Raw genomic sequence first — 24,322 nt, 5'->3', positions numbered from 1 at the left:
GCTTGGGAGCCTCGGGATTCCAGCTCATTTCATAGGCCCAAACATGTGGGTAAGCACAAGAGAGAAAAGAATAGCCCATCACTCCAAAGAAAAATAACCCAACCAAAATAGCCTATTGACTCAACCAAAAAGCCCAAATATTTGATAAAGAAAGCCCACTTACTCAATAAATCAACTTGGCCCATACAATTACAATAGAAGAGTTGCAAAGCTCCAGCACTTGGCTGAATAATAAAGCCACGAAGGAAAGTCTGAAAAGCTGCTGGGAAGCTCCAGCACATGGGGGGAGTAAGTTCCAAGCAAGAAACATTCAAGGAACCAATGAATATTAGCCTGCGAGCTGCCAGAAGCACCCTTCGAACCAACATACATACCCCAATTCCTTCCCTCATCAGACCTGGCCATGAAAAAAGAAAGAAAGAAAGAAAGGATATGGCTGGGAATGGAAGTCTCCCATTGGAACAGCTGTGGTAAAGGGGGTCTTGAGCTCCCAAAATTCCTGATTTTGTGCAAATAAACAGAGAAGATTTTGCTAGAATAAGATAAGTCAAAGAATGGGAGGAGAAAGGAAGGAAAAAGATTGGCCAAATTAGATAGAAACCATTAGGGTTTCTTGGAAAAAGATGGCTTCCAGCAGCTATAAAAGGGGTCTTTTCTACCCAACCAAAAACCAACTCAGATATGGAGAGCAAGCTTTATCTCTTACCTCTGAAACATCTGCAATTTCGAGCTCATCCTTCCATCTCTTCCCATTTTCCCTTTTGGTAAACTTTTCCAAAACTTGACAGAGTTTTCGTCGAGCTACTGGAAACTACCCAGCACCCCACTACTTCATCATTAGCTAAAGAACTCAGACCTAGAGAGCAAGCTTCCTCTCCTACCTGCAAAAACCCAGCAATCTCGTGCACTATTCACCCTCTTTCTCCATTTTCTTCTTCTGGCAGACTACTTGCACATCTGACAAGCTGCCAGAAGAACATGGTTCTTTCTTTCTCTCTTCTTAGCCAAATTAGCTTGCAAACCCCTTCTTCCTCACCTTAAACACTCCCATTTCTCCCTAGGAAGCCATATTTTCCTCTTTGGTACTAAACTCATGCTGATTTTGCTTCTATGCCACAAGCCTCTCATGCCAAGCCAGAAATTTTATCTGTAAGCATCAAGAAATCATCTGTAAGTTGATGTTGTTTAGTTGGTGAAGGTAACCAGAACGCTTCCTAAGGCTCTACTGCCCTTTCGAAGCGCTTTTGAAGCTTGATTTTCGAACTCAGACAAAGGGGACAATTTCATCAATCTGTCCTTTACGGCAGCCCAGCTTGTTTAAGCTGCCGGAAGAAAAAAGCCCTTACACCACCGTATGGGGACAAACTTCGTTGCCCTTTATTCGCTTTTTTTAATAATAAAAAATTGTGTCATTGAAGGGACTCAAACCTTGACCCTCAAAGGAGGAAGGCTCACTCACAAACCATTACACCAAACTTGATTTTGTAATATTTGTTCAATTATACAATATTTATATAAATAATCAATGGTTTTTTTTTTTAAAAAATAAAATCATTTCAACACTTAATCACACAAAAACTGCAACAAAAATACAATGTAGATATAAATTATGTTTTTTAAAAAAAAGGAGGAAAGAACAAAAATCAAATTGTAATTAAGTTGGTGAGGTTGAAGGCCAAGGAAAGAGCAAAAATTCAATTGTAATTAAATGAAAACTGCAATGCAGTTTTCGAAAGTCCAATTTTGAGTTCCCTTGCTCATGGGTAGTTCTAATCTTCTCTTGCCCACTCAATTCCTCATTTGGGTAGCCTCTACTCTTCAAATTGGTGAGGTTGAAGGCCAAGAAAATAACAAAAATCAATGTAAAAATGAAAACTGCAATGCAATATTCAAAAGTCCAATTTTGAGTTCCCTTGCTCTTGGGTAGTTCTAATCTTCTCTTGTCCACTCAATTCCTCATTTGGGTAGCCTCTACTCTTCAAATTGGTAAGGTTGAAGACCAATGAAAGAACAAAAATCAAATTGTAATTAAATGAAAACTGCAATTCAGATTCCAAAATTGCAATGCAGTTTCCAAATCCGCAACGTAGTTTTCAAAAGTCCAATTTTGAGTTCTCTTGCTCTTGGGTAGTTCTACTTTTCTCTTGCCCCAGTTCCTCATCTAGGTAGCCTTTACTCTTCAAATTGGTGAAGTTGAAGACCAAGGAAAGAGCAAAAATTCAATTGTAATTAAATGAAAACTGCAATGCAGTTTTCGAAAATCCAATTTTGAGTTCCCTTGCTTTTGGGTTGTTCTTTGCTTGCCATTTACCATTAACCTTCATACATAAAATATAATGTCAGAAATTCAACAAGCTCTATTCATGGGTGATAGACCGTGGCACAATCACTAGTTCATCCAATATTCTTGGTTTCAACACAAATACTACAACATTGCACTTGCACATATAAATGTCATAATAAACTCCATTATTTTAGACCTTGTTCACAAGACTTTCTCTAACGGTCAATTTAAATACAAGATAGCAAACTAATTTAGCAAATGCTGAGAAGACACAAGTAAAATTTCTCAAAGTGAGTGCATCTCTTTGTCCACAATGGATGATATACGATTTGCCCTACCAAATTTCATGAAGTATATCTGAAAATTGAAAGTTCACTGTTGTTCCAAGAAAAAAAAATATTAATTAACAAAACCTTCAACATCGTATACACTAATATAATAGTAAGTTCCATTCCTTTAGACCTCTTTCACAAGAGTCTCTTTCATGGTCAGTGTAAACCATAGCGTCCATAACCATATATGTATATATTCTGCCAATGTTCCACATACATCACCATCATATATATATATATATATATATATATATATATATATCCTCTATCTCTATATTATATCGTCTGCTGGCCTTGAATTTTCAAAACATCCCACACTCAATGTTTTCATGTAAAACAAGTAGTAAGTAAAAAGCTATTACCTAACTAGTCATGAGCTTCATGTGATTCTTGTTGAGGTTATTTAAGACGCGTGCATTAGTCCGAGAGGAAAAAAATAATTATAATTTTGACTAGATAATTGGAGAACAATTTATCTATACATATGTGATATTACCGTGACGCTATTTCAAATCAATTACTCATTGTCGTGTATTTTAACTTTTCAACATAGTAGTGCAATTTCTCGACACTGCAATACCTCCACTATGACATCCCGTTAGATGTAAATTTTTCTCCGATTTTATGTGTCAAAATTTGGGCAACACTTTAAAGTCTAAAATCTAAATAATAACTTTAGATCCCAAAACAATATATATAAAAAAATTGTGTAAACCATGCGGATAAGCTAGAGCTAATCATCCACGTGGTTCAATTCAGATAAACCATGCAAATAAATTGCATTCGCGAGACTAAGTAACGAATAAATCGTGGTTCAATTCACGTTAATCAATGAGTTTGATGCATTTCTTTTGTTTGATCATGTGCAGATGATGAATAGAAATACATCCATGTGTTCTATATTGTTGCGCTAGCACACACGTATTATAAGATGTCAAATTAATTACAAGATGTTTTCGTTTGGATGTTACAACTGAAAAATTAAAAATACACTCAAGTTAATATTTGAATAGATTTATAAAAAAAAAAGTGAAATTTCAGGTGAATCTTAGGTGGCTAAATATTTCAAATTTGGGTTAAGATATAACAGCCTCGATCCAAGAGACTGTGGTCACTCACCGTTGAATTTACATCCATTCACGTTTATAATATGATATGGAAAACGAATTTATACATTAATTCGAAAATGTAATAAACAAGTATATACATATGGGTCAATTAGATCTTACAGTCTTGATCTCTTTTAAGGGTTCAAAAGATTTGTGGTCACTCACTGACCCATCTCATATTATAAACGTGAATTAATGTAGTGAGTAAAGGTTAGGTTTCTACCAAAATCGTCGACAGCAGGGTTCGAACCTGCGCGGGCGAAGCCCAACAGATTTCAAGTCTGTCTCCTTAACCACTCGGACATATCGACAGTTGTGTGAGCTTGAACATCCTATCGGTAGTTATACAAATTAGTGGAGGACACTATGCCGCCGCTGTCCGACCATCTACCCGGAAGTCTCAGCGGAGCAAATATAGATCAGCCAATTGGGTCCGATATGAGCGATCAACAGTTTGAAATGGCCAACCTTAATTGTTGTGTGTTGAAGCGGTTGAGAAAACAAGTGACAATAAATTAATATAATGCTTAAAGTAGCTAGCTGGAAGACGGATCAAATTTGTCTGAGATATAATTCCCGATGTGATGTTGAAGCCATCGACGAAGCTTTTACTTTCAAACGCTATAAGGTGTGGTTTAAATATTAAAGTTCAACGATATTGAACATCAAAGGGGACGTAGCTCATATGGTAGAGCGCTCGCTTCGCATGCGAGAGGCACGGGGTTCGATTCCCCGCGTCTCCATCATGTTGTTTCATTTTCTATTTTTATCCTCCACCGTTCGATTCACTGAAAAACTCATCAACTTGAAACATGTTGCAAAATCGGCACAAATGAAACCCGAAAAGTCAAAAGTGCCCTTACTCTTCTTCTTTTTCCCTTAATAAAAGGGGTAAAAAGACATGGAAAACGCACGGCATTCCAGCTCAAAACCCATTACACAATCCATGCATAAAACATTTATGTGAATGTCTTGACTTGTACAACTAGCAAAATCTGATGACAAACATTTGACGTGTGGAAGGATTTGTACAACCCAACCCACAATTTGCTCAAACTTTCCAAAGAGTGGAAGATTTCTTGGTTTACGGGCATGACTCTCTTTGAATCTTCTTTGGATTTTATTATTTGCTTGCCGTTTGGGATGTCCATGCATTATCAACTGTCACAATGTTATTAAACCCAACCCACAATTTGCTCAAACTTTCCAAAGAGTGGAAGATTTCTTGGTTTACGGGCATGACTCTCTTTGAATCTTCTTTGGATTTTATTATTTGCTTGCCGTTGGGGATGTCCATGCATTATCAACTGTCACAATGTTACTAAAATTAGTACAAGGTTCAACCATCATGAAAAGGCAACAAACTTGCCTAAAAAAGTTGCATATTCATAATTCATTTGCACACGTTGCATCCCATGTCAAAATTTCAGAATTAGAACAAAAGAAAAGTACCAAATATTTATAACTAGAGTCCACCAATTCAATGCAGGTGAAGGATTCAATTCAAATGTGACGTGTTTTGAATAAAGAATTCAATACAACTATGAAAAAAGGAGGAGGAGATTTGGGGAAGCCTATAAATTGCGCAAGAGAAGAAACCCAGAAGCCTATAAATTGTCGCATTGTCGCAGTCCATCAAAATAGACCAAAGAGCAAAGAAAGAAACCCCACACGACCAAAGAGCTAACACATTTCACTTTCTTATTTCTCAGACTGAGAATCTGAGAGAGACAGACAGACAAAGAGATTCACATTCAGACTGCTAAAGAGAAAGAGAAATTGAAATCCAAGATCTCAAGACCCAGAAGACAAAGACAAGAGAATAGGATCATAAAATGCAGCAGCAAAATTGCAACAGCAAACCGCAGCCAGTTCTTCCGAAGCGGATAATCTTAATGCGGCACGGCGAGTCTCAGGCCAATATAGACATCGCCGCCTACTCCACCACCCCCCACAACAAAATCCCACTGACGGACGTGGGCCTGGCCCAGGCCCACCTCGCCGGCGCCCACCTCCACCGCGTCATCTCCGACATCGACACCAACAGCCCCAACTGGCGCGTCTACTTCTACGTCTCTCCCTACCAGAGGACGCGCTCCACGCTTTGTCAGATCGGACGGTCCTTCTCCCGGACACGTGTCATTGGCGTCCGAGAGGAGTGCCGGTTACGGGAGCAGGACTTCGGCAACTTTCGATCGCAGGATCGGGTCAAGGCCATTAAGGAGTCCCGGGAGAAGTTTGGCCGCTTCTTCTTTCGGAATCCGGAGGGAGAGTCCGCCGCTGATGTCTACGATCGTGTTTCAAGTACGTTTTTTTTCTTTTTGGGTTTTTGCTTTTGTTGTTTGTTTTTGTTTTGATGAGCATTTTGGCAATGTGAGGCATAATTAAAGTGATGGTTTAGGATTTGCAAGATAACCCAATTGGGAATTTGGTAGTATTTTTGTGTTTGTGGTAAAATCCAAAACTTTACTTTGTTTTGTTGGGTTATTTTGCATTCCATTTTTTATTCTGAGTGGAGTGGTTTCGAATTTGATGAAACCTTAAGTGGAACGTTTAGATTGCTTTACACATAGTGAAGAGGTTATTGAAGAGGTAATGATCCATGGTTAGAAAGTGGTGGATGGCATGGAAGTCCAATTTAATAAAGTAACCGCTTTAAGATGCTTTCACTCTCTGCGGTTTTGTGAACCAGACCACTAGTCTTTGAATTTTCTTAATTTTAAATTTGTGAAACTAGATTCTAATGAAATGCAGCTTTAGATTTGTAATGTAAACGTGAAATCACACTTGCTGATGAGATGAACATATGGAGGTTATGAAAAGTTTGCTTATGTATGTATTTGATTGTTGGATAAAGGTTTTGGATTTACAGCTTTCTATATCGAAATGAATATATTGCTTAATAACAAAGATAATTGCAGGTTTTCTTGAATCATTATGGAGGGACATTGACATGAACAGGCTTCGCCATGACCCTTGCCATGACCTCAATCTTATAATAATATCACACGGATTAACGGCACGCGTCTTCCTCATGAAGTGGTTCAAGTGGACGGTTGAGCAATTCGAGCACCTACACAATCTTGGAAATTGCGAATTTCAAGTGATGCAATTAGGAAAGGGCGGAGAATACAGCTTAGCAATCCATCACAGTGAGGAAGAACTAGTAGAATGGGGTCTCTCCCCTGAAATGATAGCTGACCAAAAGTGGCGAGCCCATGCCAACAGGGGTGATTGGAATGAGCGTTGCCCCTGGTACCTTGATACTTTTTTCAACCGTCTAGCTGACTCGGAAGACAGCGGAGAAAGTGAAGACATTTGGCATGAAACTGATGAAAAGATTCAGCAATCAAATTGATTGTGCGAGTCTTGAAACCAAACTGATTCTTTTAGCATATAAACTAGGCTCCTCGGCAATTGGGTTGGGAATTTTTTTGATTTAACGTGTAGTTAATTGTTGTATGTTCATAGCATTTCTTGAATGCTGGAAATAAAAATTAGCAATATCAATTGGGAGTTCAGAATTTTACTGATTTCTTTGTTGTGAGGATTCGATGGGCTAAATTAGGGTTGTGTAGTTTGGATTTGTCGAAGGAATGAAATTTGCATGCTTGACTGATTTTGGACGGGAGATGCATGTGAATGCATGGCAAACAGGGCTTTCCCGAAATGGGCATCAAATGACATTAGATGGCAAACTAATCAAACATGTAGTTCCTTAGTTTGGGCTCAAGCCGCACACAATTGGCCTCTCTCTCTATTGCTTTTTCTTGAAGGGCTAAATTAAAATACTGAAAAATTCAGGTGCAAACTAGCACAAGCAATGGCCTACTGAAGCTGGAAACTACTTGTTTGTTCCACTTGGACCCAGAGCAGAGCAACCTGCTAAGCTTTAACATAATGCGCGAGGAGGATCGTGAAAAATGAAATGGAGCATTTGACTGGTGGCTGGGTGTGTCTAGAGAATGACACGTACTGTGCCAACATTGGCCAAATAAGAAGATCTTTCACAAGAGAAAGGTTTCCTGTTCTCAAGCAAACACCATCATCAAAGCAACATTCTTATTCAACCCAAACTCGTTAACCGAATCTTTCCTTTTCTCTCACACTGCCACCCTCTCTCTCTCTGTGCAAAATTATACAAATCAGTCCTTTATACTTTACCGGGATCTGGGTTTCCTTTATTTTGGCGGAAAAAGCAGAGGTTTTCTTTCACACGCATACACAAAGATATAAAATTCACCTGATTTGAAGCAAAAGTTCTTCAATGTGCTTCAGTCACTGAGTTAGTCAGATTCTCATTGTAGGTCCCAGATCTTGAAGTGGGCATCTTTGATTGGATATTGTTCATTTATTTTCGCCATTATTGCGCATATTCCTAGAATTCATTAAAATTGCTGTGAAGTTCTGAGTTTTATTCATATTATATGACTATGTAACCCAGATCCTGAAAATGAGTTTTTGATATCTGATTTTGGGCATTCTGCAAATTTGGAAACAAACAAACCAAAGTTGGGTTTTGCTTTTCTTTTCTTTTTCTTCTTATTTTGGGTGGGAAATAGATGGCTCATCCACCAGACCATGGGTTTTGTACTAATGGTGTTGTGAGGCTGGTGTTTGTTTTAGTGGCAGTGTGTTTGGTTGGGTACACTATACGTCCATCTTTGCACTGGAGCTTGAAGGAGAAAGGTTCATGCCCTCAGTGTCCTTGTGATTGTTCAAAAGATTTCGACCCTATACCTGTAGGTGAGATTCACTTTTCAATGATTGTTAATGCAGTCATATCAAATATAGAAATGTTGGTTCAATTTGATTTAACAATTGTTTTGGAAGGCATGTTCCTATTTTTGGTTTTGCAGAGCAAATTGTTAAATTAGTCTTAAATTTCTATAATTTTCATGTTCGAAGCCTGAGGTTCTAATAAAGAAGCATACTTGGGCGTTGTTCGTTGGGTCAAGTATATTAAATTGGTTATCTTTCCTTGTCAGTTTACATAGAAAGATATGATATTCCGACTTCCATATATGTTTTGTATTAGGTTGACATTAAGATATGATATTCTGCTAAGCTTATTAGTGGAAATACATCATATATTAACCTCCTTTTTCATGTCACTTTACCAGATATTATCAATAGCTCATTTTCAGGTCAGTTCAACCCTGTCTTGAGTTCTTGGTTCTTTCCTGTTTCAGAAGAACATTGTCGGTTGATGTATCTTTTTTTGTTGTAATGCAGACTGTGGTAAACATGAACCAGAAGTGAAAGAGGAAATGGAGAAGGATATCATAGCCTTGATGTCAGAGGAGCTAAGTTTGCAGCAAACTGTAGCGAACGAAACCTTGCAACGGACCGATGCATTGTTGATGGGTGCAAGGAGAGTCTCTTTGCACTACCAAAAAGAGGCAGAAAAATGCAATGCAGGAGTTGAAACATGTGAAGAAGCAAGGGAGAGGGCTCAAGCGGAACTTGTGGAAGAGCTTAGGCTTTCAGAAGTATGGGAGAGACGAGCTAGGGAGCTTGGATGGACAGATAATTCTTGAATCAAGGCATTACCAATATTTTCTTTTGTTTTTTGTTTCTCAACTTGGTCATGTTTGGCCTTCATTTGCAAGACTGCACGTACAACTAATGCTTCGAGGCCTCTCTTGTGGATATGAATACTTTCAAGCATTTAATGTTTTATAGTTTTGAGAATGAAACTTTCAGGATTTGAAGTTGGGTCTGTTTTATCCATCTTATCTTATCATTCCCATATATTTTAAGAAAGTAGGGGTAAGGAGAAATTTGTCGTGCTAAAATGTTCACAAATGGAATTACTACTCTTTTCCCTTTGTAAATAAATGAAGCGAAAATGGGAACAAATACGTGAAAAATGTGTTTTGACATGTCAAAATTCAGTAACCTGTCGGATCTTGTGGTATGTTTTATTATGAGTTAATAGATCAACCGTGAAGTATTTGACTCTATGAATCAACCCATTTAAGCAGAATTAGGAAGCCAGATTCCTCAGGTTAAATATAAACTATCTAAGACTGCAAATCCAGCTGCAACTCCACCTTCATCTGATGAAGCAGCCTTGGTCCGCATCAGGTAGCCACATTGGTCATTCAAGATCACTCTCTCTTTGTTCCTGCAAATATGAAAGATGTGACACTATGATTCAATAACTTCGGCTACAGCTTTGTTAGCACCTTACCAACAATGCCAACAGAACAATTTGACAGAACGAACCGGGCTCAATAAAGAGAAGAATGAAACAAAAACCCAAAAAATTAGTCATAAAAGTCATATACCTTAAGTAAGCACCATATATCCCCAGCTCAGATATAGTATCATCTTTATAACAAATGCCATTGCGCATCAAGAATGTGCGAGAAACAGTAGGGAATATCCTCTGCATTAGGATATAAGCAGCATCTGCTTCTGATCCTTCTTTCTGCAATCTCATGAGGGCTTCCTTCACGTCATTGCCATATATATTGTTCCCTGAAGTGTAATAATTACTCGTTAATAATACTTGTCATTACTACAACAGCAGAGTATAAAGTTTAGGAACGGGGACCTCCGCCTTCTCTTTGGGGCTTCATAACATATAATCCAGGCCTTTCTATTGCGTCTTTTACGATATCCGAGTCATCCAAACTCCACAATCCTGCAAAGCATTTCCGCAATTTTGCAATGTCCTCTTTATTGTCAACGAACCTGCTCACATGAAGATGATAGAAAGCTTTGAGGTTACTGGTTGTAACAACAGTAACCATTCTTTCTTAAAGTCAAGAAAAGCTCACACTGAGCTTCTCATTATCTCAAAGAAACAAATATATGATTCATAATTCATACTTCTAGCTACCAGCTCCAAAAACAGAGTATTAAAACGGTTAGGATAATAATGTAACAATGGATGGAACTTAAATCCAGAAATAACCTCTCAAGAACATTAGGCTTCACAAGTTCTTGTTGAATCTTTTTGGTCCCTGCTAGATGATAAGAAATTGAGGGGCACTTGATGGCAGATGACTGCTCCATGAGTAGCCTTGCTCTCCACTCCTGCAAATTAAAAAAACATGGTACTAAAAGCCATACAATAGACATCATATTCTGAGGACACATTTTTGCAATCGAAGTATAATATTTCTTTTATAAGTAGCCTTTTAAGTATCATCTTAAGCATATTTCAAGTCAAGTTAATGAAATAAAGACATCCAAGAATGATCATGTGCGTAAAAAGCATGGAACAACATCCAAGAGATATTCACACTTACATGTCCAATCATACAAATAAAAACACATGCAGGATTAGCCCACCAAAGTCACACCCAACAGATATAGAACAGATCTACATATGCCTTTATGGACTTGAGATTTCCTCTTCTACTTTGTACCCTTTTTGTAGATAAGTAACTACATTTTCTGCTATTGAACAACAGAAGCTCACCACTACAAGGAAGAATGTCACATTATTCTTAAAAAAGAATCAGTACTTGCATAGCAGGAAAGTAAGACTTGCTTACTGATTCAGAAGGATAATCATTTGGTGTGTACCCAGCTCTGAAATACACAACTGCAATTGCTTGGCCACCCCTGCAAGTTAGAGGCATTTCAAGACATTAAAGTCAAAGATATAACATGCTAGATCCACAAATCTAGATTAGTATAATGAACTTTCCACAGCTAATAAGGCTACATACACAACAAGTGTTCCATCTGGTAGAAGCTCCCCCTCCGCGTCAATTTCTGCCAATGTTTTCCGAAGAGTTGATACATTATGTGTGTTATGCAGTTAAGGAACATGACTATTTATGAATTTTGTAAACTAGCATCTTATCAAAGATATAAGCTTATATAACTATAACTATACATTTTCCTAGAGATACCACTTCCTCCAACATAAAGCTTGTTGTAAGCTAAAAAGGATATATTTCTTTCAATAAAGCAGAAAGCCAGTGTTGGTCATACATGTTGCGTTCATCAGCCTGAACCACGAACATGACTACAGCCCTGCACATATATTTGGAGTTAATCGTACCTTTATTCACTTTGCTGAAAGTGGCAGCAGCAGAAGGAACAAATGAGACATTGTGTCAGCTCTAACCTTGGGTTATTGTATTCCGTCCAAGCTTTAGCCAAAGCCTCTACAAACTGACTGGCTGCAGGATTATTAGGAACTCTTTTGGAATCCAATCCAAGAAATTCTCCATAGTGGTTAAGTAAGCTCCTGGAAAATGAGAAGCCAAGGGTAAAATACTTGGTAATCTTATTATGCTTAATTTTTTAGCATTGGATATGAGAATATCAACAGATATACACACATACAAATAAATATCAACATGGTTTGGAAGAATATAATGAAAACCTATGTGGCTAAGTATAGAAATTTCATAGGATACTTCTTCCAATTGCAACCGTTTAACTTCAAAGGAAAGACCTGGACCCACCACACCCTGAACCTTTACTAGTTGAACCAACGGCCAAAAGATTGTTTTGGAAATTGATAATTGAGACCTTTATGCATCCAAGACTCAAAATATGATTGATTTCTATGTTTGACAAGCACAAAGTTTGCAGTCTGTAGGAAGTCTTTGGAATGCAGATCACTTTTAACATCACATATAAACACATTATGATATGGAAAATTGATGGGCCATTTTCACCGTTACTGCAATATCTGACATACAAAAACCACCAATATGCTTCTAGTTTGGTGACTTTTAACATACAGGAACAATTCATAAGTTGAACCCAGCATTACATTGACTAATCAGAAATTCATGGGCGAATCAATGAATGCATATTAATTACGAGATCTCCGACTACTTAACCTGTGAAGATCACTGACAAGACAACCGAGTCCTGGAAATGAACATGAAATTGTGTTCGTCTCTATCTGAAGCAGTAGTTTAGTTTGTTCATCAAGCATATAATCTGAGCGATGTAAACCCAAGCGTATATCCTGTTTAAGTGATTAAAATAGTTTAGCATTTTCACCACCAACGAACAAAAAAGTTATCCACTTACACCAAACAGGACCTAAAGTAAATCAAATAAAATCAACATATAAGTGGCGCCCAGAACTAGATACTGTAATACTCCTGTCTGTCCACTGTATAATATTCTGAGTATGTCTATCTTTCATATAACTTGTAATATAGGCAACTATAAGAAAATCATCCAGAAAATTTATAAGAAAAACACTACCATAATCTGGAGATATTCAACTAGATCACATTCAATGTAGATTAAGTTCTCCTCTCACAATAACTAGTTTCCACGTGTTGTACTGATATACCATTTACCTCTTTCTTGTTAATCTCTAGCATCTTGGAATGAATATCTAGAAGTCTAGATGTAAAAGCATCCGCTTTCTTCGTTCTGCGATATGAAGATTATATTAGTTCATGAGCTCTAATCTCTGGAGACAATAGACAAAAGCTGTAGCTGTCATGTATGTTGATTTTCTATCTTATCCCCATACCCAATCCATTAAAGTTCAAAGTAAGCTTGTTAGGGACATCTTTCTTAGGCACAATTTAAGTGCAAGACAAGCTCCATACCATGCTGCCTAGCTGGCCAGATATACCACAACTATTCTTATTTGACACACCCAAGTCAAGCAGATTGGATAAGGCTTTCCTAGGATAATTTAAACTAAATTGTCAGCATGCTCATTTTCAAAATCACATACATAATTAAAAATACTATGTGCAAAAATACCTGGACAGTGAATCCTGCAGAAACTTTGCATCCAAACTCACTCGATCAACAAGTTCATTAAATATGGGGGCTAACTCACACGCTTGCTTCCAATGACTTTCTGGAAACGGCATCGGCAATAAAGCAAACGGTGCATGTACCATGCCTACACCAGGTACTTTTCCTGATCTCTGTAATTTACAGCATCCAACATCAAATTTCAGATTTTAAGTTATACACTGACAAATCATCGTAGAGTATAATTTCCAAAAGCTTCTGGTAACCAAAAGTCTGCTCATTTATTTAAAAGTAGAGCTCTTTTTTTCACGTACAATTACATAGATGAACTATAGCTTTAAGAAAACAATTCCGGAGCAAGCACTTCTTTTTTTGCCAACCCGGAACAAGCACTTGGGTGCCATGTAAAAATTAATACCGAGGTAAGATGTTCTCTCGAGTCACTTTTATTTATTTATACATATGATCAGAAAGGCAAACCCGACAACTTCGTATTCTTAGAAAATAAACATGTTTCTACCATTGGTTGTCTAAAAACTGGGAGAAAAGAAAAGCACATGAAAACAAAAATTGAACTTGATTCTCAGGAAATCTCAATCTAATCTTCAACAATCATACGCTGAATCAAGTGTTTCATTTTTCAAGTAACAAGTAACTACAGACTTCTCATACCACAAAAACGAAAATTAAGAAAGAAAATAAAACCTTCAATTTTCAATTTTTTCCGTTTTCATAAGCTGAAACCAAACAAACAGTTAGTTGAGCAGTACCCCTGACCTGAACAGACTTGTCACCAACAACAAGCCCATGAAGACAGCTCCAAACAAGAGCATCATACACAATCTTCTCAACCAATTCCTGATCAATCCCATGAAAATCCAACAAGGGTCTTGTGCCACTTCCCTCTTGGGTCTCCCCAACTTCAACTTTCCCACCCTGGAGAGGCAAAACTTGCGAGGGTTGGGCCATGATCCTGAGATGGGTCTGGAATATTTGATTGATTGGATTCAATTTGAAAGATGGTTTTGGTAATCCAGATTGTCTTATATGAGTAAAGGCAGTGGCTTTGGGATGTGAGTGCAAAAGGGTGTGAGTGGAGAGGGTACTGGAATGAGAGCATGAAGAATAGGAAGCACCCATGTTTGACCCTTTTAGGTGGTGACCACAGAGGTGGCTTTAAACGCACACCTTGGGCTCTCAATGCATACCCGCCATATGCCTTTGCAATGGCACTCTTGCCCACAATGTGTCCAAATTCACTGCCAATTTTAGCCTTTTTGGGGTCATGAATGAAATAGATTCCGCTAGTTGGTGTCCACATGCTTTTTACTGTTAAGATTTCACAAGCACGGATGTGTGGCCCACATCACTATTACTAACTTATTGTCTTCAAATATCAGTCTCAATGTTTTTAGTAATGGAGCCATTCATTATTTGTTGTATTTTATTAATAGTGGAATCACTCTTTAGTGAGTCATACATGTAACTAATTTCACATCTCTACTTTTTTAATGAGTTAGGGTTTCAATATGTAAGTTTGGATTTCAATTCGAGTCAATTTAGAGTTTTTTTGTTCAAGTTCAATCGAATTGAGTAAACTGACCCACTCTAATACAATGTTAAGATTTTAGAGAGGAGAAACCCAAAGCTTATTACTACCAACATCAATGCTTTTAATAATGAGCCATTTATTACATATTGTATTTATTTTATCAAGTTTCCTATGTGGCACTTCATATTGTTCAGCATCTAGCTTAGTTTTAGTCCTGATCTTTTTAAATACAGTATTCTATACATTGTGCCAAAGCAGCCCATCATCAAGAAGAAACTCTGGAAGGGAGTTGAAATATAATTCCAAGTCTAAAAAAGGAACCTGTAATTCAATTCGTTGTATAAAATTAAATTTTTTAACAATAAACACGCGAATATATAACTAATAATATCAAATATGAAACAATCAAACTACGAAATATTTTGGCATTCCTATGAAATATAACTACAATTAAACTACGAAATGTTTTGGCTTTCCAAACACGAATTTTGAATTTCTTGTCCACCTTGGTGCACCATCCTCGTGGTCGGCCGCAGCGGCGTGGTCGTCACGTTATTCATAACGTTGGCATTGGATTTGGTGTGGCTGCAGCATGGCTGATAGGATGTGCTGCCTAGAGTCACAGTCTTGAGCGCTTGTTCTTGTAAAATTTTCATTAAGAAGTTGAAGAGCTTGTGGAAAATTCCTGGTGATAATAAGGATTGGCTTTCTCTTGCATCCATTCTCCAAAAATCTTTTCTGGAACCAGGGGTTGCTTTGCTTATATGATTATATTCTAGCCAGTAACTTGGCGCTTGAGAAACTGAGGCTTCAACCCTTTATATAGGGAGGGAGAGTTACACGACTGAATAAGTAGTAGCTTGGAAGGGAAGTTTCATATGACTTTGTACGTTGTTTTGCTGGATGCTTGTCGGAGCAAAACTGCGAAAGACATCTAGTCTTATGTTACATCCCATTCACAGAAGAAAACAAAGCACAATTTCTCCCCTAATCAGATCAGGAAAAAGGAAAGTTACAAATTTGTTACCCTTTACTAATTTCAATTCTAGCGTAAGCTAGAAACCTAATCAGAACAGGAAAAGCAAAAGTTACAAATTTCGAAAATTCCCTACAAATTTAAATCAATGTTTTGATCTAGTAAGCAACGTTTGTTAGTTGTTTAATTGTGGTCTATATTTGGATTAACCTTATGTGGTTACTATGCTTTTATATTTGTATTACCCTTTGTAGGCATTTGTATTTGCCATTTTGGCTGATGGTCTTTGTGCCTAATTTATGAATACAATTATCGCTTTTGTGTAAAAAAGTTTCTCTGTATATAGGAAACATAGAATCACAATCCCTTAACTTACAAGACAAACTTTACAAACAAAGTGACTTTAGAATTTGGCAGAGGGCCAGAGGCATATCCAATATCTATCCAATAACTGTCCTTGTATGCTGATTTTACACCAAGTTGTTAAATGCTTTTGGGGACATATTCTTTCCTTTTCTTGCAAGAAAGAAATTCTTAAACCCCAAAGTTTCACCATTAACTTTTATCATAATTAACCTTCTGCAAGGAAAACAAAAAACTTTATCATATTCATAACCATATTCAATATAGGGAAATTCTCCAATAAGTATTTAAGTTAAAGAGCTGTTACATATTTCTAATCTCGGGCATTGGATTGCATTCATTAGATGTGTTGGTAAATTTAATATGCAACATACATGCAATCCAACGATCTAGGTTAAAAATATTAACTAATCATTAACATAAAATACTTATTGGAGAATCTCCCATTACGTATATATACACAATAGATGATAATATCTGATTCAACTTGTATAATTCAATTATGTTTGCCTATGTTGGCTAGTTGAAGAACTGTAGCATGAGCATTTGGTTACATCGTATATTTACATTTACAAGTTACAACAGAGAGAACTAACACAACCCTACAAGGCCTTGAGTTGATGTAGTTAAGATTCACAAATATGTGCCATCTTCTTGCTCAAACCAGAATCAACCTTCAGAATTGATCTTAAAGGTTTTTGTTTTAGCTCCTCTTTTGCTTGCTCTAACCAGTTCAACTTTTCAAACGATTTGCTCCTTCGTCTTAACTTCATAGCTTTCTCCATATCCTCTACCCTGTCGCATATGCTAACCGTTTTCTTTGGAGGTTTTGCTTGCTGTGCAATTGTTGCTGCTTCATGTGTTTCCTCTTCTGGTCTCCTTCCTGCATTACCATAGAAACCATTGTCCACACCTGCATGGTCAGCTGAACAACCAAGGGAGAAAGAGGGTCTAAATTGTTTGAGGTATTGTTACCCGAAGTTTTTTGAGGCATTGATTCATCGTGCAGTTGGGCTAAGCCTTGCTTCATTGGAGGGCCTAAAGTCACAGTCTTGACGGTTTGATAGGCTAGGCTTCTCGAGATGATGTTGTAGAGCCTTTGGCAAATGCTCAGAGATTGAAAATGTTGTTCTCTCCCATCCATTTGTTGATTTCTTTTTTTGTCCCTTAAAATAATTGTTCAGTGTGCAATATGAATGCAAACTGGAGAGACCACAGTTTGGAATTTTGGATTAATGCTTTTGTGGATACCATTCTTACTGGTTGTAATTTGAAACTTAGAAGTAAGGTATTCTATGTTTCTTAAAAACAGAGATAACAAATCCAAGTTTTTTTGAAAAATTGAGAAACTTAATGGAATGAAAGAATGCTAAAAATGGCATTGTCCTTTTCGGAAGTTATTCTGAAACTCAATGAAGCACAACAGAATACCTACGGAAGGCATTTTAATTGTCGAGTTGAACTTGAGAGAAAAAAGAAGAAATTGGCAAATTGCCGATTGGTCCTTTTGCCTTTTGCAGTTGAGGACATAAGAACATCTCCAAATGACATTTTTGCACCTATCTCAAGATGTCAAAAGCCCACACAATAAACGTTTCAAAAACCCATCGCTTGGATTAGCTAGGCATGGGCGAAGAAAACTGTTAAAAAATGGGTTTTACCAATCACGAATTATGAGTTTTTGACTCACAAATTGTTTTTGAGTTAAAAAAGATGGATTCAAGTAGAATAACAAGCATGGGCTTATTCTCTCAATGGTCAATTGGTGTTGTCCACGTGTGCCCCGTGGCCATAACTTTCAATTATATAAAACCAATCAATTATTTTGGTAACAATTAACATCAACATAATGGAATTTCCATGTATGATCTTCAAATGGTAATTTAAAAAGCAAACGGTTCCGAGTATGACACGTGGATTAAAGTAAAAATTCATTGATCACAATATACTGGAATGTACTTTTTCGGATTTACCCTTTTTTTTTTTTTTTGGGTCAAAAGATTTATTCATTTATGCAGACCTACTTTGAGGATCAAGGTACATATAAAATGAAAAAAGTCATATCAAAGTAGGCAATCCAATGCATTCATTAGAAAATAAAAAACATTAGGTGATAAATGGAGTGTGTTTAATCTTTAATTCTAAGACAAGTCATATGCCTAATGAATAAATTATGCATAGAAAAGTAAAAAAGATGATGAATATTGCGACAAAAAGGGTTTGTATTTATGCAACCCAAAATGTTTGGTTTGGTCATTTTATTTTTTTAACTCAATGAAGTACTATGTATAATAATTTTCATTAACCATGGGAGTCATTGGTAATTTTATACGACATGTCGCAAGAAAGGCTATCACTACTGGACTAATACAAGAGGATGCGCGAATGCGAATTGAAAGTGAGGACACGCGCCAAGTCCAGGGTCGAGGCAATGAAGCAAACCAGTCCAGTCCACTAACTCATAAATTATAAATTATAATTTAAAATACAAAAGGAAACGACATCGTATGAAGAAGAAAACCTTCCCATCCATAAAGGGCTCCTGATCGCTCAAATCTCAGTCCCTCAGAGTACCAGACGAGAGTGAGAGCAGATCTGAGAACATGAGAGATGAGAAACAGAGAGAAGGTCTGGAAATCCTAACAATGGCATTGGCTCTGTGATCGGAGCCTTCGTTGGAGATCAGAGACATGAGCGTGAAGAAAGAGAGAGACGACGGGGCATGAAGAAAAGCTCCTCCAATGCGATTCTTGTTTTGCGAGGTTTAACGCCTCGATGGCCGCCATTGATCCACGATCGGATCTGTTCAAGAGCTCACTGTTGAAATCGCGTAGTAATTAACACCAAGACCAGAGATCTGATGGGGCTAGGTATGGGGGTTCCAGGACCCGTCAAAGTTGATTTTGAAATTTAGGGTTTACTTAGGTTTATGGCTTACGGAGATCATTGTTTTTTATTTGATGGAGCGACATGCCTAGGGAATTAATTAGTAGGTCGGTCTTTAATTCAATGCATTAATGCGTTCGCTGTTTGCTTCCATTCCAGGTACATTCCATGTCAGCTTGCTCAAGATGCGAAAGAGTGCGATGTGGATTGATAGGCACTGACAGTGGGCCTTCCTTTATCTTTAAGGTTTTACTCCTTTCTCATTCAAGCATGTGGATGTATGTTTTTCTTTTGTAAGATATCATTTTTTTGTTTTTAAATGGAAACAAAATGAACAAAATAAGTTTCCAGAGGTAAATAGCATAGTATTGTTGAAAACTTGAACGATATATCTGACAAAAAACAAAATTGGCACACATTATGGGAGCGCTTTGAAATAGCATATTTTTGTTGAATGATATATTCTGATATGAGGGAGTGGGGTTTGGTACCTTACATATGGAATCGGGAACATTGTGACATTACATTAGTGATACACGGTGGCGTAGTGAATTTAAAAGTAAGCATTTGTAGCAATATCGGATGGTCTAATAACCATGCATAACTAGACTGTTCAACAACTTGATGTTCCGACAAAAAGAGATCAGATGATGGGGTTTCTCTAACTTTCAATGTAACATGAGGTTAAAGACATTAGAAAGTGAAAAATCATAAATGGGTTAGTGCATTATTCAAATATTGTCGTACACAATGTTCTAGGCAATGTCAGTAATCTGAGTGTTTTAATTAGACTCTCTCCTTCTCAACTTTTCAAGTTAGGATGAGATTGCAAGGAGTCTCAGAAGTTCTCAGTATTTTCTTTTGCATCTATGCACCCAAGCAATGTTTATAGGTTATTACCATGGAAATAAAATTTGAAGCAGTAAATTTCATAGAACTAAAATTTATCTGCCCACATTGTCAAATATATATCAATGATAGATTGGCAGTTATAAATTTAGAAGCCTATTCAGTCTCTCTCTCTCTCTGGTGTTCTGTTATATTTCCTAGTTGAAGTTGGTACATATCAATATTAATTTGATATAATTTCTCATTGTAGCTGTTTATCATTCATTTTTTTGTTATCTATTGACTATACCGTTGGATTGTGTAAAAGCTGGAAGATATATAACATATATAATTTCTATGTTAATTGTATTTCCGTGTATTGGCAGGTATTCTTTTTGGTAGTAAAATGTTGTTTAAAATGAAGTTATGAATGGACAAATATAGTAATAGAGTATTTTAAAATGTTTCTTCAGGATGTTGTGTTCTGGTTTGCGATCTTTAACATTCAGTGGTTATCCCACACCAAATAAAAGAACCTGTTGTTCTATGTTCTTCTTTATTATTGACATAACGAACTGTTCTTCCTATCTTTCCCACTTGTTGCATTTTAACTTTTTTTATATTTTTAATTATATGGTTTTTTGGATATGCTTTTATATTACTACCTTTCAAGTTTGTCCACATTTTAAAGACATTATTCGTTCCTGAAATGCCAGTGCCGGAGTCTGTTACTGTTAGCTTTTTATTTTGTAGGTAATTTTTGAGGATTGATGTTTCTTCTAGAGACATGCAATGATGTTTTTTGTTAGTTCGTTTCATTAGTGTGACGCTTTCTTATGTTTGTTTGTTGTGTCGTACACTTGCACATTCAATAGTTCTGCTTCGGTTCGACTTATTATTTTGCACACTGACCATCGGGTTTAGTTCAGTCTTATTCCAATTGTTATTATTTCTGATGGTTCTAATTGTTTTATTAATTGTTTAACTGTTTTTTTTCCCAGGATATCTAAAACCAGAGGCTACCAGGATTAAGCCTCAAATTTCCGTCTTCTATTTTTGAGTGCTGCGGATTGTAGTTATTACTCGTCTTGTATGCATGGTTTTCTTTTTCTTTTGTTAGTCCCAAAGATTTGTTGGATCGATGATTGCGACCCGCAATACTAAATTTGGCGTCGTCAAGCTTAAGGTTATATTATAAAAGACCAAATTGGACCACTTAAAGGCCCATGAAAGATAAAATTGGCCCAATGAATGAGCCACAAACGATCAAAAAGCCCATAAAAGGTAAAATAAACTATAAAATGGGCCCGATGGACGGGCACTAACCTACAAAGTAGGCCCAATAATGGGAATATGAACTACAAAATAGGCCCGACGGCTTGTCACTAAACGACAAAGTAAGCCCAATGAAGGACCACTAAACGACAAAGTAGGCCCAATAAAGGACCACTAAACGACAAAGTAAGCCCAAAGAAGAGTCACTAGCCGACAAAAAGGGCCCAATAAAAATTCACTAAACGACAGAATAGAACCTATGAGGGCACTCAACGACAAAATAGGCCCAATGAAAGGCACTAAACTACAAAAATAGGCCCAATAATGGCACACTAAACGACAAAATAGGCCCAATGAAGGTCACTAAACGACAAAAGTTGCCCAATGACTAGCTGCAAAAAGACAAAATAGGCCCAATAAAATATACTAAACGACAAAATAGGCCCAAAAGAAGGGACAATAAACGACGAAATAGCCTATTTTGTCGTTTAGTTACTTTGCTTATTTTGTCGCTTATTATCCCTTCTTTTGGGCCTATTTTGTCGTTTTCGAGCTCTTAATGGGTTTATTGTGTCGTTTAGTGTCCTTAATTGGGCCTTTTTTGTCGTTTAGTGATCCTTAATTGGGCCTATTCTGCTGTTTTCACTATCTTAATGGGCCTATTTTGTCGTTTAGTGACCTTAATTGGGCCTATTTTGTCTTTTAGTGTCTACTCATTGGGCCAAATTTCTCTTATTGGGCCCATTTTGCCCCTTACTGGGCCGATTTTATCGGTTAATCAGTCTTCCTTGGGCATATTTTGTCGTTTAGTGTCCCTTAATCGGCCCATTTTGTTGTTTTCGTACCTTTCATTGGGCCTGGTTTCTCGTTTTTGGGCATTGAGTGGGTGGTATTTCTCACGTACGGGACCTTCAGGGGCTTATTTTGTCGTCAATGGCCCGTGGAGCGGAACTTCATCGTTCATGGACCCTTGTTTCGGCTGACTTCGTCGTTTATGGGCCATAAATGGGCCTACACTGTCGTCAAAATTATCCAAACAAATACGGGGGCAAATGTCGGAGCTATTAGGGTACGTTCACTGTTATTGGGTTGCTTAGAACGGTTAAGGGGCAAATACTTTCTCGGACTGACCACGTAAGCCCATGTCGATAATGGTGCGGATCCAGAAATTCAAAAATCATAAAAAAATAAAAAAAGGGCCCAACCATTGAGCGACCAACTATTGTAGTTATTGGGCCCAACCAGTAAAATGCATTTCAGCAAACCATACGCAGATTATAATTTCCATCCAATAACAAAAATTAGACCTATTGACTAAATATAACATCTAATAGGAAGTGGATCCATGCACAGAAAAAAGGAACAACAAATAAATCGCCCAGCAACCTTTAATTCTATTTGAAGAAATTTGACATCAAACTGAGGATATGACCATGATTCTGCAACTCACATATCCCTGCAAGGGCAAAGTCAGTTTACAAGTCTGACAATGTTAAAAAAGGAAAAATAATAAAGGAAAACGGATAACCCATGACATCATGGTGCAGTGACTCTCTGCTCTACAACTATGAATTAATACAGTGCTGCAAAAGACAGTCTTCTCATAACCCATGACTTCTCAAAATCATGTTAGGAAATTAATAAAATATATTACTATGAATTCATGTTATGCAATCAACTAAGGTTTGATATCACATATGAAACCGGACGTTTGAGCATTCACAGAGACACACAAAAGAAGAAGACCACAGATACAAATCTCTGCAGATCACGAAAGTCCGCATTGTCCATTTAGTAATACAGTCCTAAAGATGAGTGGTAAAATTCTATCATATAGAAGGTATAACATAATTTGTGATTGGAGAGAGTTCAAGGTCATTAAAAGTAAATCAAACCCAGATTGCAGATTGGGTGTGTCCAAGACCCCATGAAGAATTCCTTGCTACTTGGAGCCTGCAATGCAAAGAGACCAGCGTTTTTTTGTCATTTGTATGAATTTTGAAAATTACACTTCCATCAAATCATACTTGTCCCTGTGTTGTGGCGCCACTTGTAAAGCAGGTAGGGATGGGCAATGGGCAATGGGTTACCCATTACCCATTGGCGCCACATATGATAGGATCTATTTGAATAACTCAAATCCATGAGTAGCCTTGCTCTCCACTCCTACAAATTAAAAAAACATGGTACTAAAAGCCATACGATAGACATCACATTCTGAGGATACATTTTTGCAATCGAAGTATCATATTTCTTTTATAAGTAGCCTTTTAAGTATCATCTTAAGCATATTTCAAGTCAAGCTAATGAAATAAAGACACAAGCAAGCACAAGAATGATCGTGTGCGTAAAAAGTATGGAACAACATCCAAGAGATATTCACACTTACATGCCCAATCATACACACATGCAGGATTAGCCCACCAAAGTCACCCCAACAGATATAGAACAGATCTACATATGCCTTTATGGACTTGGGATTTACTCTTCTACTTTGTACCCTTTTTGTGGATAAGTAACTACATTTTCTGCTACCGAACAACAGAAGCTCACCACTACAAGGGAAGAATGTCACATTCTTCTTAAAAAAGAATCAGTATTTGAGTAGCAGGAAAGTAAGACTTGCTTACAGATTCAGTAGGATAATCATTTGGTGCGTAACACAACTACAATTGCTTGGCCACCCCTGCAAGTTAAAGGCATTTCATGACACTAAAGTCAAAGATATAACATGCTAGATCCACAAATCTAGATTAGTATAATGAACTTTCCACAGCTAATAAGGCTACATACACAGCAAGTGTTCCATCTGGTAGAAGCTCCCCCTCTGCGTCAATTTCTGCCAATGTTTTCCGAAGAGTTGATACATTATGTGTGTTATACAGTTAAGGAACATGACTATTTATGAATTTTGTAAATTAGCGTCTTATCAAAGATATAAGCTTATATAACTATAACTATACATTTTCCTAGAGATACCACTTCCTCCAACATAAAGCTTGTTGTAAG

General features: G+C 37.2%; 4 protein-coding genes, 2 long non-coding RNA genes and 2 other non-coding genes across 11 annotated transcripts; 4 read left to right on the top strand and 4 right to left on the bottom strand.

The window, feature by feature from the left end:
* Window positions 1–3,954: 3,954 nt before the first annotated feature.
* On the bottom strand, window positions 3,955–4,036 carry TRNAS-UGA. The gene has a single exon. It is a non-coding gene; the product is annotated as a tRNA-Ser (tRNA).
* A 359-nt stretch (window positions 4,037–4,395) lies between these two features.
* On the top strand, window positions 4,396–4,468 carry TRNAA-CGC. The gene has a single exon. It is a non-coding gene; the product is annotated as a tRNA-Ala (tRNA).
* Window positions 4,469–5,207: 739 nt separating this feature from the next.
* On the top strand, window positions 5,208–7,254 carry LOC117629986 (phosphoglycerate mutase-like protein AT74). The gene is made up of 2 exons (XM_034362676.1): window positions 5,208–6,029; window positions 6,647–7,254. Exons 1-2 carry the CDS (start codon window positions 5,561–5,563, stop codon window positions 7,081–7,083), a joined length of 906 nt encoding a protein of 301 aa, XP_034218567.1. The 5' UTR covers window positions 5,208–5,560; the 3' UTR covers window positions 7,084–7,254.
* Window positions 7,255–7,570: 316 nt separating this feature from the next.
* Window positions 7,571–9,450, top strand: LOC117631067. 2 transcript variants are annotated; one of them, XM_034364001.1, is made up of 3 exons: window positions 7,574–8,471; window positions 8,849–8,872; window positions 8,961–9,450. In XM_034364001.1, the coding sequence occupies exons 1-3, from the start codon at window positions 8,288–8,290 to the stop codon at window positions 9,263–9,265; spliced, it is 513 nt and encodes a 170-aa protein (XP_034219892.1). In that variant the 5' UTR covers window positions 7,574–8,287; the 3' UTR covers window positions 9,266–9,450. The 2 variants fall into 2 exon arrangements, with proteins under 2 accessions (XP_034219893.1, XP_034219892.1); XM_034364002.1 differs by lacking the exon at window positions 8,849–8,872 and having other exon boundaries at window positions 7,571–8,471.
* A 141-nt stretch (window positions 9,451–9,591) lies between these two features.
* On the bottom strand, window positions 9,592–14,676 carry LOC117631066 (glutathione synthetase, chloroplastic). 2 transcript variants are annotated; one of them, XM_034363999.1, is made up of 12 exons: window positions 14,211–14,676; window positions 13,437–13,606; window positions 13,019–13,094; window positions 12,545–12,675; window positions 11,818–11,940; window positions 11,643–11,723; window positions 11,414–11,494; window positions 11,237–11,306; window positions 10,651–10,772; window positions 10,288–10,427; window positions 10,019–10,211; window positions 9,592–9,855 (listed from the first exon to the last, which is right to left on the bottom strand). In XM_034363999.1, exons 1-12 carry the CDS (start codon window positions 14,571–14,573, stop codon window positions 9,732–9,734), a joined length of 1,674 nt encoding a protein of 557 aa, XP_034219890.1. In that variant the 5' UTR covers window positions 14,574–14,676; the 3' UTR covers window positions 9,592–9,731. The 2 variants fall into 2 exon arrangements, with proteins under 2 accessions (XP_034219890.1, XP_034219891.1); XM_034364000.1 differs by lacking the exons at window positions 12,545–12,675; window positions 13,019–13,094 and having other exon boundaries at window positions 14,211–14,645.
* A 2,079-nt stretch (window positions 14,677–16,755) lies between these two features.
* Window positions 16,756–17,559, bottom strand: LOC117632120. Its single transcript, XM_034365526.1, has 2 exons — window positions 17,300–17,559; window positions 16,756–17,207 (listed from the first exon to the last, which is right to left on the bottom strand). The coding sequence occupies exons 1-2, from the start codon at window positions 17,466–17,468 to the stop codon at window positions 16,951–16,953; spliced, it is 426 nt and encodes a 141-aa protein (XP_034221417.1). The 5' UTR covers window positions 17,469–17,559; the 3' UTR covers window positions 16,756–16,950.
* Window positions 17,560–18,840: 1,281 nt separating this feature from the next.
* On the top strand, window positions 18,841–21,253 carry LOC117631549. Its single transcript, XR_004586335.1, has 3 exons — window positions 18,841–19,194; window positions 19,370–19,456; window positions 21,040–21,253. It is a non-coding gene; the product is annotated as an uncharacterized LOC117631549 (long non-coding RNA).
* A 1,432-nt stretch (window positions 21,254–22,685) lies between these two features.
* Window positions 22,686–24,184, bottom strand: LOC117631702. Of its 2 annotated transcripts, none has more exons than XR_004586350.1 (2): window positions 23,703–24,184; window positions 22,686–23,479 (listed from the first exon to the last, which is right to left on the bottom strand). It is a non-coding gene; the product is annotated as an uncharacterized LOC117631702 (long non-coding RNA). The 2 variants fall into 2 exon arrangements; XR_004586351.1 differs by having other exon boundaries at window positions 22,686–23,266.
* Window positions 24,185–24,322: the final 138 nt, after the last annotated feature.

This window comes from Prunus dulcis, chromosome 6, assembly GCF_902201215.1.
Source record: "Prunus dulcis chromosome 6, ALMONDv2, whole genome shotgun sequence".
NCBI classification, from domain to species: Eukaryota; Viridiplantae; Streptophyta; class Magnoliopsida; order Rosales; family Rosaceae; genus Prunus; species Prunus dulcis.
The sequence above is the reverse complement of the archived record's forward strand: the minus strand, read 5'-3'. Positions and strand labels throughout refer to the sequence as shown.